The sequence below is a fragment of the Acanthochromis polyacanthus genome, chromosome 20 (genome assembly GCF_021347895.1).
Source record: "Acanthochromis polyacanthus isolate Apoly-LR-REF ecotype Palm Island chromosome 20, KAUST_Apoly_ChrSc, whole genome shotgun sequence".
NCBI lineage: Eukaryota > Metazoa > Chordata > Actinopteri > Pomacentridae > Acanthochromis > Acanthochromis polyacanthus.
In genome coordinates this window covers 21,385,317-21,400,870 of record NC_067132.1, presented here as the reverse complement: position 1 = coordinate 21,400,870, position 15,554 = coordinate 21,385,317, and the positions used below count along the sequence as shown (strand labels likewise).

At 40.5% G+C, this 15,554-nt stretch overlaps 2 protein-coding genes across 2 annotated transcripts; one reads left to right on the top strand and one right to left on the bottom strand.

Annotated features, from left to right (window-relative positions):
* The first annotated feature begins 1,976 nt into the window (after window positions 1-1,976).
* mnx1 (motor neuron and pancreas homeobox 1) lies at window positions 1,977-4,825 on the top strand. Its single transcript, XM_022206842.2, has 3 exons — window positions 1,977-2,499; window positions 3,243-3,403; window positions 3,976-4,825. Exons 1-3 carry the CDS (start codon window positions 2,004-2,006, stop codon window positions 4,261-4,263), a joined length of 945 nt encoding a protein of 314 aa, XP_022062534.1. The 5' UTR covers window positions 1,977-2,003; the 3' UTR covers window positions 4,264-4,825.
* Window positions 4,826-6,616: 1,791 nt separating this feature from the next.
* Window positions 6,617-15,554, bottom strand: nom1 (nucleolar protein with MIF4G domain 1). Its single transcript, XM_022206936.2, has 11 exons — window positions 14,359-15,554; window positions 14,162-14,274; window positions 12,926-13,121; window positions 11,352-11,675; window positions 11,088-11,198; window positions 10,609-10,779; window positions 9,965-10,086; window positions 9,677-9,809; window positions 8,986-9,117; window positions 8,772-8,881; window positions 6,617-7,352 (listed from the first exon to the last, which is right to left on the bottom strand). Exons 1-11 carry the CDS (start codon window positions 15,307-15,309, stop codon window positions 7,175-7,177), a joined length of 2,541 nt encoding a protein of 846 aa, XP_022062628.1. The 5' UTR covers window positions 15,310-15,554; the 3' UTR covers window positions 6,617-7,174.

Here is a 15,554-nt window from a genome sequence, read left to right as displayed (position 1 = left end):
TAGCCCTTCACAATATCATAATATTTTTTAAATAGTGGCCACGATCTCCCAGGCTGTTACTTCCAAAGTGAGTCCAAACTGGATATTTGGATTTTTGCTGTGAAAAATAAGAACAAAGTACATTAAAAATTAACCAAAACACACCCTAATATTAAGAACATTTAGGACTAACTCTCAGAAAAGGCAACGCTATTGATCCTCTAATTCAACGACTATAAATCTTCCCATCATCAACATATTCTCCATATTAAGAGTTGATGTTTGGCGCACATCTGACTCTCTCCTCTCCTCACTCTCTCTTTCTATTTTTTTTTTCACGCAGGCCCACGTCCCACCCACATCAATCTCCCCGTTATCATTCTGTAATTGGTCATGATCATCAAGGTCCACAATTAAATGGCGATCCTTTACTTGAAAACTACCCGGTGACTTGTTGATTTCCCCCGAGCAAATAAACGTCCCAGGAGCGCGGTTAGCTGATGAATTGACAAAAACTAATCAGCTTTATTGGTAGACAGGTTAAGGGCAACAGGGTGTCAATAATTCTCATTTTGACCTCCTCTTCCATTAACTTTAAGTGGCTTATTAGACCGAAGTCACCCGGAGCCACGGGCCTATTACATCTCTCTCCTCATTACACTTTAGGGCTTTCAATTACAAAATTTTTGCTGCGCGTTGCGCATGGATTGTGCCGAAACTTGACTTATTTTGACAGCTGCTTGTAGCCTTCCAGGAAAGATGTAGTGATTTTTTTAAATTTATGTAACAGAAAACTGCCAATTTTTCTCAAATTACAAGGAATAGTTTTAAATCCATCCGTGAAATAAAACAAAACTTGCTTTGTTGATAATATTATACCAGGAGTAGTGAGGTTAATTAAATTGGTTCTACAGCTCCATTATAACATGTCAGTACGCGTCTGTCACCTTCAGGTTTTGGGGTGCGACAGAAGGAGGGCTTTTACTTCAATTTCCCTGTTGGCCTCACGTGGCTCCTTGGCTCACAGTGTTCGCTTTTACGCACGTTCTGTTATTTTTCTCTCTCACTTCAATCAGTGAAGATGGTTCGTGACAATTTTAAATACACATCATCTCACGTGTCAGGTCTGACTGCTGAGCTTTGCTGTAGAAATAAACACCCATCCAACATGCCCTGTATGTCACCTGAATTTCCTTTAACATTTCAATGACTACCATGTGAATTTTTTTTTCATTTTTTGAGCATAAGGTTTGGGAAAATGTTTTCTTAACCATCTTCTGTCCTGAGATGAAGCAGGCCCGAGACTGCTCTGGTAGTATGAAAATGTCCGAATTAAAAACAGTAAGAAATATTTTTTTAAAAAACGAAAAATGCACTTGCAGTCGAAATAATTGCATTTATAATAACAATAACCGCAATTTCATTTTTCTTGAAAAAATGAAACCATAAATACATAGCTAAATCTTAAATAATATTACATTGTTCATCGTTTTAGTGTTTGCCAAAGTTGCCAAAATGTTGCTGCACCTCCTCCTGTGACCTTGCGCAAACTGGTGAGGTACACAGTAAACCAGTCCCACCAACATGTGCAGGTTATTCCTGTAATAATGAAACGAACCCTCTTTGATGGCACTGTAAACGTGCCATTAACGTGTTAGCGAATTAAATAAAGGCAAAACTAGCATCTAGTTTTACCTGACCGAAACAAACGCAAGTTTTATTTCGAACGTTTTGCGTCATTTTCCTGTAATAGCAAGATTTTATGGAAGTAGCAACGCAGCCAGCAGTTTGCTCCACAGTGATTAGAGCAGAGAGGCGTTGTTAAGTCTGTTGTTGCTCTTGGGACAGCCCCCTGCTAGACCAGTGCACCAATCGCCTCCATCTGACAGGGATTAAGTGTGACACGGAGCTCCTCTCTCACACTCCGGATCACATCATAACTTTTGAGAGGTGGGAAAACGCCACCGACTTCTCCTTCAGTTTTAACTGCAGCAGAGGCGACAAGGACGTGCACCGGGGGACCAATGGAGAAATCCAAAAACTTTCGCATTGACGCGCTTTTAGCAGTCGATACGCCCAAGGCGCAGACCTCGCCGCTGGCTCTTGTGACTTCCCTGTCCTCCTCGTCCTCCATCCCGTCGTCTGGGAGCGTGGCAGCCCCGGAGCTGACCACCAGCGCCGAGTCTTTACGCACCGAGACGCCGTCCCCTCCGAGGATTTCCACCTGCGGGCTGATTCCCAAACCGGGTTTCCTCAACAGCCCGCACAGCATGGTTGGATTACATCCGCAGAGCACCGCAGGGATCCCGGCGCAGGCTCTCTACGGTCATCCCATGTACACCTACTCCGCTGCCGCCCTCACAGGCCAACACCCTGCCCTGTCCTACTCGTACCCACACGGCTCCCATCACCACCACACCAGTGATCCCATTAAACTGACAGCCAGCACCTTCCAGCTGGACCACTGGCTCCGGGTCTCCACAGCCGGGATGATGCTTCCCAAAATGTCTGACTTCAACTGTGAGTAGCAATTTCGTTACAGAATAATCAGGCAATTTTCTTTGATTTTCAGTCAAAATAAATATAAAAAAGCTGTTGGATATATGTAGTAGATTTCGAAAGAGGTTCACTTTGTGTTATTTAACCAATATGTATTAAACAGATTTAAAAAAATAATGGAGGCCTGCGTGATGCTTTAAGACCAGCCAAATACTAAATTCTTATTGTATTTTACTTTTTAATTTCTGGTGCAAATTTCTATTCATAAATTACCGTCTGAATGAAGGAGGCTGTCATAAGTGATGGTTTTTCTGAAAGGAACTAAAATGGACAGATAATGGACAGTGGGAAAGTGGCAGAGGAGTGTGAAACCCACAGTCGACATGCTATTTGCTCACCAGATACTGCCTTTTTGTCTGTGCTCGTTTTAACAGATTTGTTCAAAATGAGGTGGCAAATAGCTTGTCTATGGACATATTCGTCTGTGGAGCAGAAAACACGGACCCCCGAGCAAATGTAGTCTGTTATTTTAAGCCATAAGAGGACTGGCATAGCAATTTTGGAAATGGTTGCCATACTAATACCGAAATACCCCTCAAAACAGAAATGTTTGTGAATATTATGATTAATTTGTAGTATTTTTTTATATAAATAAACCAACTATTGGATGCAGTTTATATTAAAATACATAGCAGACGTAACTGTGAAGCACTCTCATGTGTATAAACTTGATTTATTCTTATCGATTTGTTTTGTTCTTGCAGCCCAGGCGCAGTCTAACTTGCTTGGAAAGTGCAGAAGACCGAGAACGGCATTCACAAGTCAGCAGCTGCTGGAACTGGAGCATCAGTTCAAACTCAATAAGTATCTGTCACGACCGAAGCGATTCGAGGTGGCCACGTCCCTCATGCTGACAGAAACTCAGGTAAATATTATTATGATATTATTAAATATTATTTTCTGCACATGTAGCTAATTTTATTTAAGGGTTTGCACTACAAAATGCCGAACAAATGGTTGGGTTTTATTATTTTAAAAAAAATAAACGCAACATTGTCCAGATTTTTTTCCACCCTCGTTTTTCCTTTCTAAACAAATACTGAAAAATACCATTTAGTTTTACATGTTCGGATTGATTGGATTCAAACTCAGTTTTTAGATTAAATGTGAAATTTGACGAGTTTTCAGCATGGGATAATTCCAACACCTCGGAGGTCAATGTCAGGTGGACTGGTGACCTTTACGCACGGTTACGCACCGCTCCCTTCTTTCTTTACAAGTTATGCTAAAGCATTTCAAGGGTATTTTATGGAATTATAGGACAGTGTGTTCTAAATAAATGATGGGAAATCAAGGGAGACAACACAGAAGACGATTAGACCCATGGACACGGCAGCCACAGTAGCTTTTTTGTGCGTCTTAGCCACCAGGAAATTAGACGTGTCCTGGATATATATGCGCAAATCAATCAGACATAATTATTTGTTGTTTCTCCAGGTTAAAATCTGGTTCCAGAACAGACGCATGAAGTGGAAGAGAAGTAAGAAGGCTAAAGAGCAGGCCGCCCAGGAGGCCGAGAAGCAGAAAGGATCCAAGGGCGGCCAGGAGAAATCAGACGGACTCGAACAGTCGGATTATCACAGCAAGACAGACTCAAAAAACGGCAGAATAAGAGACTTCAGGGACAGTGACGACGACGAGGGCGACAATTTCCTCTACAACTCGTCAGACTGCTCTTCAGACGACGAGAGGAATCACAACAGTGACATAAGTCCACAGCCTTGAAGCTGACGCAGAGTAAAAGGGGGCGAAAGTGGAAAATCTCCGTTTCTAATGACTCTGGGGGATTTTCGCTGTTAAATGCAGTTGCATGTAATCCAACCTCTACATGGAATTATTGAGATTTTTGTTTTGTTATGAAAAGAATAAAACATTAGGTCAAAAATAGACCGTTGTGTCATAAACAAGCAATAAAAGCAGGAGACTTTATCCTCACATATAGGAGCATCACTCGGCTATAGGTAAACTGTGACTTCTTGCATGGTTATATGCAAAACGCTGTAAACTGGCTCAGGATTTTTGCAATCTGTCCCTGTTGTGATGGTTAGTTTGTCAGCAATAACATTTCCATGATATCCTGTAGCCCACACACTAAACAGTTTGTCGTCTTGTTTTGTTCTTTGTGGTTCCACTTCAGTACAACGTGTCATACCAAGCTGCAAAATGTTATGTTTATTTTTCTATACTGTATTTATAAAAAAAAAATAGTCATTCAAGTGCATGCTAAATTATTTAGCGTCTCTCTTGCTGCAAACAATGTGAAATAAAAATGTTTGATAGAAAATTACATATTTTGGCGCATCTCTTTCTCGCTTTTTTTCCACGCAGTTCCATGATTTACGGTTCAGTTGCGGTGTTTGAGGCTGCAGGCGGACAGAGGCTTGTGTTTTTCTCCTTGCTCTGACAGGTCGGGTCATGGGAATTACTGTTAATAGCGCTGTCGGATCTGTGCAAACGTGCAGCGAGAGCAAACAGCAAGTAGGCAGTCAGACGGAGGAAACATTTCACACCACACTAGCAATGGGCTCGTGTTAATAAACCATTTACAAGGAGTGTGAAGTGACAGCTTGGCTGCTCGGGCAACTATTTCCAGCCCAGAAATCATTTAAAACTCAGCCAAAGAATTAAGAATAATAACATTGTCACATAAAATAAAAGTCGCTTTACAGAATAAACCCTATACATAAGTTGGATTTTTAGTTAAAGTATGAGCAGAAACTATTTCTCTCCTGGATCAGATGGGATAAAATATGTAAGCATGTCTGTCTATGATATAAATGCCTCTTTGTTTATAACCAAAGAGTAGTAACAGAAAACGATTAAAATAAACTGGCCAAGTCATTTGGGTTCTGCATTTTCAAGAAAATCCTCTTTCTAATGCAAATGAAGCCTCATTTTCCTACCTACATAAAACATCTCTTCATTTCTCCTGTGTTGCTGTCTAATGGATTCATATCAAACATGATCTTTTTCAGACTTAGTCGTTATTTTAATATACAAAATTCGGTGATGACAGCTAGTCTGACTGAGCTTTTAGGACAACTGAAAAACTCACCTGTACCTGTGTTCTTACTGTGCATCAGCTACTTCCCAGAAAACAAATTGATTTCCGTGCTATCATTTCCCCCGCAGTCATCAGCCTTAATCTATAGCAGGGTTTGACTGATTATGTGCCATTTGTAACAGGATTACCGAAGGATCTGCTGGTTATCTTCAGCTGTTTGCTTTAGCTTTAGCAGACGAAATCAAAGTTCAGCTGAGGGTCAAACCCAACCAGAGTACACCAGGTGAAGCTGAAGGAAACTCTCAGGCTCCTGGCTGCAGTCAAAGGACCGCACAGTGGGCCTATTGATGACATTATCTCCATTTTTAACTGGCGAATTCTCCCGTTTTTCTCATTTCTTCAGTGAATACACCAGTGCGTTTGCATCCTTATGTTGATGAAGTGATGTGCTTTTCCAGCCCTTTAACCACCAGCGAATCTTGAAAGTTATGTGGAATTAAAACAGCTCTTACCTCGCTTCAACACGAGCTCAGTGTAGTCAGTGAGGAACATTTCCTCTGGCTGACCTCGGTGGCCGATTCCTGACCTCAGGCCACGCTCCAGCCTTAGATTGATACAGGCCGCACCAATGGAGCTAATTAATAGGAGCAAGTATCAAATGTAACAGAATGACTCTGCTATGCTAACCATGCGGGAGGACACTAGTGTCAGGGAGCAAACAGAACAGGCCTGATTCAGTCCCCCGGGTCATTTCATCAGGGCGTGTAAACACTGAATGAAGCAGCGTCCCGGTGTTCTCACTGTTTAAGTCACACTCACAGCAGCCAAGTGGAAATATCAACAAAAGGATATTCGCCGATCAGCTGTATTTAGGAGTGAAAAGGACTTTATTAAAATATGCTTTATGCTCTGTAAGGTGTAAATAGACTCAGTAAAGCCCAGAAGAATGGCTCCAGGTATCTGAATGGTGCAATATTATCTCTATAAGGCTCAGATGAAAATGTTAAGGCACAGAAGATGATGATAAAATCTTTTCCTTCTTCCTAGAAATGAGTCAAAGCTTCAACCAGAAGGTTTGTAATTTATTGCAGCTTTATTGACATGAACTCTGATACAATACAAGAACTGTATTTCTGGTATTCTATTGCAGGATTGTATCTGATGCTAATCTGGCAAGTTACAACACTTGTTCAACCGTGTTTTTAACAAATATACAAGCACCAGGAAGGACAGTGTAGTCTAGTGGTTGAAAAAATACAACTATGGTAATACTGCTATCAAACCATCACAAAGCACAAGTAAAATGTGTTTTTATTAATTACAAAATAATAAAGTTGGACTGCATTAAAATTAAAATACTGTACATAGTGCTGAGACGCTTTCATCCAGAATTTAAAAATTCAAAAGGCCATCCCAACTCAAAGTTGTTAATTTAACATCAAAAACATATTTATTTCTTATTTAAGTAAACTGTATGTCTGTGTTTTTGTACTAGGAGCATTTTGCACAAACAAGACTCTTTCTGTTCTGGTTTCTTGCTTCACAGTAGGTGTTATACTGTGTGTGTGTGTGTGTGTGTGTGTGTGTGTGTGTGTGTGTGTGTGTGTGTGTGTGTGTGTGTGTGTGTGTGTTTTACAGTTTGAGCTTGGCCTCTTTGGCCTCCATGGCTTTGGTGGCGACCTGAGCGCGCTCTGACAGCACTGCTGCTTGCTCAGCTGGTCCCTGCGACTGGGCATTCTTCAGGAGGAAGTGGCTGATGAAAAGCTTCAAGCCCTCCCGCAGCATTCCTAGCTTGGGAATTCCTGAAATCCTGGTGGATGGGAAACAATGAGGGACACTGATTTTCAGGCTTCTACATAGTGTGAAGGACTTTTTGTCCTCTTGTTTGTTGTCTGTCTGTTTCTCGCTGCTCATATTTTTTCTCTCGGCTCTCCCGTCACCCCGACTGATTGAGGCAGATGGTCGTCCTCACTGAGGATCTCTCTCTTCCTGGTAAAAAGGAATTCTTCCTTGTTCAAAGGACATGTGTGGAGTCGTTGGGTTTCTCTCTATGATATTATGAAGTCTTGACATTAACATTTCAAGCAGTCAGGTAAATCTGCTAGCATTTTGGGTGAAGAAGTTGTTTGAAACATGCTAAATAACTGTGACTTGACTTGGCTTTTCAAGATGTGGGCTAACAGAGGTTAGCATTGCTTAACTCCTACAATAGACTCTGTAGCCATGCTAGTAGTGAAGATCTATGGATGTTAATTTTTGGACTAACATATTTCAACAACTGCTGGTTGGTTTGCCACAGAATTCAGTACAACATCACGGACATTCATGGTCCTTAGAAGATGAATCTCCAGTCTTTCCTCTGACTTTTCCAAATCACTCTACAGCCTCACAGAGCTGATATCATGGCTCAAGACTTGTTTTTCTCCTTTTTCAGTGTGACATATTGTGGACAAATTTAAAACTACAAACTTTAATCAACCAAAGCTACATCTGTAACTTTCTCTACATTTTTTTTACTACTTCCATCATTTCAAAAAGCTTCAAACTGAGATTTTTAGTTTGAAAACTACAAAACTGTTTTTTTTTTAAATGAATGAAACAGAGACCTTTAGAAACATGAGCACAGACGCCCACATTACTTCCTGATTAGGTCTTATCAGTCACTATGTTTCATTCCTTGATTTATCACAGCTTTATCATGTGACTGTTTTCCAGAAGAAAACAAAGACATCAGACTTGATCAGCAGTCCCTCCTCATTAACAGTCAGCAAAGACATCTCTGGTCTTACTGTCCTGTAGTATTTTTCACAACAAAGCAATCAACCCTGCGCTCCCTGTTTATCTCTAGTTTATGTGAATTGTCATGTGATGGGTGTGTTCAGGCTGGTTAGTACAGATGGAGGTTAATTCTGAAACGCTGATCTGGACCAGTGTTACCAAAGTAGAAGCTGCTTTTTTCAAAAATGAAAACAAATCGAAAAAAATTGCATTTTAACAAGACACATACGCTAAAAGATACCATATGTTTATAGTCAGCACAACACTTTGTACATTCAGATCACGTTGATAGATGTATTCGTCTACGAACTTCAACCAAATTGCTATAAAATAATATTGTGGTTGTTAGACTTTTGTATATTTTTGAGCCACTGCTATGCCTTATTGGGCTTATTAGTATGTGTGTGTGTCTATATTTTTTATTATATTTTACATGGACAAAGACGTTTACCTTCCAAATATGACGGCTAGCTCCTCAGGTTCAGTTTCTTTAAGCAGTTTGGTTAGCAGCTGACGCAAGAAGCGCACTGTAGGTTTATCTAGCTCCCCAAACTCTATTACCTATAGAGACAACACAGAAATGACTTTAAAGACCAATATTTAAATTCACAATATATAAATGTAATATCCTGAAATCTGCATGTTACACACAACACGTGACTTACTTTGAGAATGGAGAGTGAGAGGCACTTTGTCTGAAGGAAGCGGCAGACCAGCTGGACCAGATTGCTCAAGGTGCTGCTGGAAAGGTTGGACAGCTCCCTGAACTTGTCCCATAGGCTGAACTGGAAAGTCATCTAGGAGAAGGTTTGAGGGAATATTTAATACACAAACACAAGGAATACAAGTAGAATGACGTCTCTGAACAGATCAGTGGCAGACATCCCATAACCAGCTTCCCCACACAGGTAACCCTCCATTCTGGGTCCAGTTTACATGTGAACCGCAAACATTCCCACCAGCTCAAGCTCTTTGATGAGGACAATAGTCATCAGTTTCTGATATGAGCTGCTGGCCTACATGGCAGCAGAGAAGGAAGTGTGGTCTCACCCCCATTGTTTGTAATCACAGTTTGAGTCAAATCAGACATGAGAGGTGTTAGAGGCTCCCACACTGCTGAGGTGAACTACAGGTCACACACAGTTTAGGAGACTGGGTGGTCACACACATATGCCAGGTCATTAAATGCACGCTTTTCTCAGTGTTTACGCGATTTCATCTGCCTCCAACAACTTGAGGCTGCTTTAAATCATCACATGGACGATGCAGAGATTGTTTAAAATTATATGATAATCATTTATTGAGCATGCAGCATAGATGTTACCAGTTTTGTTCCGTTTTTGTTCGTAAAAGTACCTGAAAGCGGCGATCATGGGAGCAGAATTTCTCTCCCAGAACAGCATAAAAGGCGTTGAAAGTTTTCTCTTGCAGACAGCAGTCCATCAGAACGTGAACAATCTCTCTCTCCTGCTTGTCCTTCAGACCCATCCTTTTACACAGAGCAAATAAAAAAGTTTAAAAAAAAAAAAAATCAACCTTCCAAGTGGGCTGGACTTGTCTAAAAACAGCGCATCGTATTTTTTTCATTCCGTCTTTGCTGGACCAGTTTCTTGAAAAAGGACACAGATGTGAGCCAAAACAAACCTCAGCAGTTTTTCAAATGCGTCCAGGTAATCTTCACTGGTCATTATCACACAGAAGATGTTTCTTCTGACATCAGTGTTCATCCTCTGTTTCCTGGCCAGGTCTAAAACTTTGGCACTAAACTGTAAGAAATAAAACAACGACAAAAGGTGAGTTAGAAATGCTGTTATTATCAAAGACACATTATTACACTGTTTGAGCTTTTGTTACTAATTCTTAAAAAAAAAAAACACCTTTCTCCAACACCTTACTTCGAGAAATCTAAACACGTGATTTCTAAAACTCCATTTGAAATAGACAAAAGATAAGACAAACCAACTAAATGTTAAACATCATCTTCATATGAGTGCATAATTTAACAAAAATGATGCATCTTACCAAGAAAACTTCAGATATTCTGTGCTATTGATTCATTTTTCAAGGTTCAATATCCATCGTTCATACTGACCAGTAATAGCACTATATAGAGATGTAGCCTGATGATATTGTACTACCAAATGTAATTTCATATTTGCTGTGCCACTATAGCATGGTTTGAGCCTTTTACATCAGAGGCAGCTGCTGGGTACACATCTGTCAGAGGATTCCTGCTTAAAACATTTGCTCTGCTATAATACCAGATTTTTCTAGTTCCAGTAGTCTACCTGTCCTTCAGCAGTGCTGGGTTTTGTGGTTGTGTCATCTTGCTTGCTGATCATTGGAGCTCCACTCCACGATGAGCCGACGATCCACCAGCGGCCCACCTGCTCTGCTGCCAGGAGATTTTCCAGAGAGACCCTCAGTTTCATGTCGCTGCCCCCTGCACTCCGGTGGATCTGAATATAACACATTACACAATAGTAATTAGTCACAAGTACATTTACTAGGCCAACACTAGTCATGAAACATTAAAGAACACCACATTAGCAAGTTGTCACCGCATCACTTTGGAGTCTCCCTCCTTAAAGATGATACTGTGGGGCCCCCTGGTGGTCAAAGCAGAGGCTACTACAAAGATAACATCTTGAAAAAACATGACACCCATGTTCAGTTTGATTAATAAAATGAGGGCCTATTAGGTACACATTAAAAATATCTAATTCCATTCTCACCAGTGTAGGGAGAATAAGGATAGTCCACCTACCAGAGTCCTCTGCAACTTCCTCAGTCTCTCCACAGGCTCTGGATCATAGCCGGGGATCTTCCTCATATCATTGTTTTTTAAAGCCAACATGGTTTCCAGCATGAAACGTACCTAAAGACAAGTTTCCATTTGTTAGATAAGCTTTCAAGCATGATCCCCAATCAAAAAAAAACAGTTACACAGGTCTGGAGTCAATGATACATAGTTAAGAATGTCAGCTATATGAATAGTCAATAAAGAAAATGGTTATTCTTTTTGTCCTACCCTGGTCTGATCCTTAAACTTGGAGCCCATGTCGCTGGCCTTGCGTTGGGCTTCAGAGATGAGCTCCTTGAGAGCCAGAGCGTCATCCTTCCTCAGGGCGAAGCCGACATTCCTCAGCACAAACAGAACTAGTTCAATGTCCTTCTCTGTGAATGTTCCCACCAGCAGTTTCAGGATGTCAAAAATGAGGGCAGAATGTACCACTTGGAAGTTGTAGAGGTGAGCAACAATGGCGATCAGGTTGTCGCTCTCTTTGCTTTCACTTAGGTTCTTGTACAAGTCGTCAAACTTTCGCACTACCGTCTCCAGAAAATGGGCTCCGACCTGGAGGAGGTAAAGTGTGAACACAGCTGCTGTTATTGATACGTATATGTGTTTGATAAAATATGAGCAATGGTAGATCTGTATAAACACACTATAACTCCACAGTTTGCATGAACACACGCCATGGATTTGCCTTAAAATATCTTCCTAATGCGCTGCAAAAATACATCACAGTTACACTTAATTGACTCTGCAGTAAATTAATGGTTGTAGTTTAACTATCTTTTTTGTTTTGGGAAGATTCCTAACTACCTTTAATGACCCAGAAGTATCTAAGTGGCAGCAAAGATAAGAGCTGGTTGAATTCTCTAAATGCTGAAGAAAAGTGCTTCACTACTTGCTTTCTTATCGCTGTTAGCACAGGACACATCCTTAATTAAAGAAGAGGAGATAGTATCATTCCGCAATTCGTTGCAGCAGCAAACTAAAAGCATTTCTACATTGCCCAGTTTAAGTGTAGCTGAATTCTCTTAACACCACAGCTGTCTTCTTCTACGCCCATATGAATTCTGCTTCACATCTTTCCTTGACCTCGATGGAAATGTCATGAGGTGCAAGAAAGATGTGAAGGAGAATTAATCAAGTGTTTAGAAAAAGACATTGGAGGTCATTTTTTTGACTTTTCAGTCAGAAAAATGTTATCATCTTGATGGAAAACCTACAAAAATACTATCAAAGTTGCAAAAATGCAAAATTTTCCTCCAAAAATCCCTCAGACTGCGACTTCTCAAGTACTACTGAGGCTTATTTTACAAACAACCCTTTTTCAGGTCAATTACAGAATTATAAGTCAAAACAATGGAGAGATAACAATCCTATTACACCTCAAGACAAAGGAAATCAGAGTGTTGCCTTTCCAATTAATCTAAAGGGTATTCGCTTACAGTTGAGATGTGTGAATAAGACCAACCCCTTGGAAAAAGCCTCCAATGAATAATCCAAAGGCTGATGTCAGTTTTCAGGTCAGTAGTTACTATCTTTCACACAGGTGGGTAAAAGAAAACGCTGCTGAGCTCTTATCAGTGTAGCAGATAGTGAGGTGAATGCCTCTTTCTGGAAGAGATTTACCTACACAAACTAAAACCTATCTAAAAGTTCAATTAGGAGGCATTTACTCTTTTAATGTCCAAAAGGAAAAACATATTCTGCTGATCAGCACCATATGTGATCATACGATTGCCTTTCTTCTCGACTGTATGTTCTTTGAAAGTCGACCCCTCTGAATTTAGGATTAAAGAAGACGTTCTTACCTCCAGCCCCACAGCATGATGGAGGACACTGACCAGCAGGACATGCTCCATCAGCAGTCTGTCCGGCATCAGAGTCGGGGTGACGCAGGCCGCTAGCAGCACCTCTGTCAGGGTGTCGTTCATGTCCTTCCTGCTGCAGCTCATGTACAGCTCCTCCAGCTGACCACAGATGGATGCCATGTTGGGTTCACTTAACCTGAAGATGTCGCATTAACTATCAGACACTTTGGCACTTTCATTTTTCAGGAATCTAACAAGCAAACTTTGGATGCAGTTAAAATAGTTATTTAAACTGATTTCAACCTCAAACATCAAGAGTACATACTGTGTGAACATAGGACATTTGAAGGGGACGCAGTCCTCAGATTTTATGATTGGATTTTAGCAGCTGTTTAACAGAATTGTTGATTTCTGCTTTGAGAACGTGGACATTATGATTAGTTGCAGGACAGTCACCTTAAAATCATATTTTTTTTCCCAAGAAATCTTTCGGTTAAACCTAAGACTTGGCAAAAATATGCAAATTCCCATTTATGAATGAAGACTAACTGTTGATATTTAAACAGTGAGTTTTTAGACTGCTATCCATATTCTCAGTCATTTATAACACCTTTTAAAGTTTTTGTGCCTCTTCTTTTTTGTGTGTGTTTTGTTGGAAGCTGTTTGGCGATATTCTAATGTATTTTTTATATTACAAAACTGTTGTGGCATTGTAACTATGGATGCATACTGAAACTGATTCACATGCAGGTCTAATATGGTCAGCAGGACTAACTGGTTATCACAAACCTATAATCATCGTTTACTGTCAGGGTGTCCCAGAAATGCAAGACAAATCTGCTGAATAGCACAAATCACAGCTGAACAATTTGGGGAAACTATCTAATTGTAATTTTTCTAAAGTTAAGATTCAGTTCTATGCTCACTGTGTAACCTGCTTTAAGCATTGCTACATGAGACAACCTCAGGAGCTTGACTGCTACACAAGCAGGATGGCACAAATACGTGAAACCATTTGCACGACAGTTTAAACCATGTCACAAATGCTTGAATTGCACATGTCATAAGTTGCAGCGATTGTGATTTGCTAAATGCATCGCTTCAAAACACAATTTTAAAGGAGTTTGAGATTATACAGGCTATTTTATTTTGCATTCACAGGACGATATTCCCAAGAAGTCATCATAATAACAGAAAAAAAGACTATAAAAGTTGTAATAATCTGTGTCCTGTTACCTGTTCAACAGGCCTTTCACATTCCTCTTCAGTTTTTCCAGCTCAGCTTTGCGTTTGTCATCACCAATGTTTCGCAAATGAGGTGGAACATACTTGCCAGTTGTACAGGTGACCTAAACATTTGAAAAATACATTTATAATTACACTGGATGCAAGATATCAAATCATAAACAGTTATTTCACATATCTGAACTCACAGCTTCTGACTTTGAGCATGATGTCTTTACATCAGGATCATCTGCTTCCTCTTCATTTTCGTCCTCTGAGTCAGCTGCATCATCCTCATTCAGGTCATCCTCTTCATCGTCCACTTCCTCCTCATCTTCCTCTAAATCATCCATTTCCTCCTCCTCTGCTTCCTCCTTCTCATTCATTTCATTTTCATCAACACCCCTATCATCCTCTTCATCATCAGCAGCATCATTTTCATTGTCATCCTCGCTGTCTTCACTCATCATCTCATCCTCATCTTCTTCGTCCTCACCTGAGAGCTCAGAGTCATTCTCATCAAGTTTGTCAAAGTTGTCCTTGGCAATGTCCATGTCGTCATCATCATCATACATCCCCACAGCTGATGATCCGGAGTCCAGCATGCCCAGGATGTAATCCAGTCCGTCAGCCACAAAAGACTGTGGGAGAGTTTTCTTGTTCTTCCTTTTGTTCAATCCGAGGCATCGCTCCAGTTTCTTTATTTCTCTGTCCTCTTGTTCATTTGCTTCCAAAAGTGCCATTTTTCTTGATTCTTTAAGCTTGTTAACTTTCTTGGAAGATTGAGGTTTTTTAATATTTTCTGTAGGAGCATTAGCAGACTTGGCTGGCTGTGTTTTTGACACCTCCTTCTTTGATTTATCCGTCTTCTTCTTCTTCTGCACCTCAGGCTGTTTACCTGAGTTTTCCCCGTCACCAGGTGGTAAGGTGACAGTCTTTTTGCCCTCATAATGACTTTTCATTTTGGCTTTTTTCATTTTCCGCTTTTCTTTGCGTAGCTCCTTTCTGCTTTTCTTCTTAACAAATCTCAACCCATGGTCGTTCTCTGTTTCCTCTGGGCCACTTTTGCTTTTAACAAAGTCATCCACTGCCACCATGTACTTCTGCAACACCACATTGCCCTTCTTCTTTTTGCTATTCTGATTCCACTTGCCTTTCATTTCTGCAAGTTAAACGTCGGATATTTGTTTGTAAGCTAATATAGCGTTAGCTTTAGCAGGCTAGCCTTCTTTTCAATGTACAACATAAACCGGCACTAGTAAATCGCACAGGATTAAAAATATTCGCTATTTTAATCATATAAGTACCTCAGACTACACGTGTATCTATAATATCTCCATGCAGATAATATTGTTGATATGACCCACAAACACGTGACTGTTCTCTTCCGGAGCACGGCGCATAG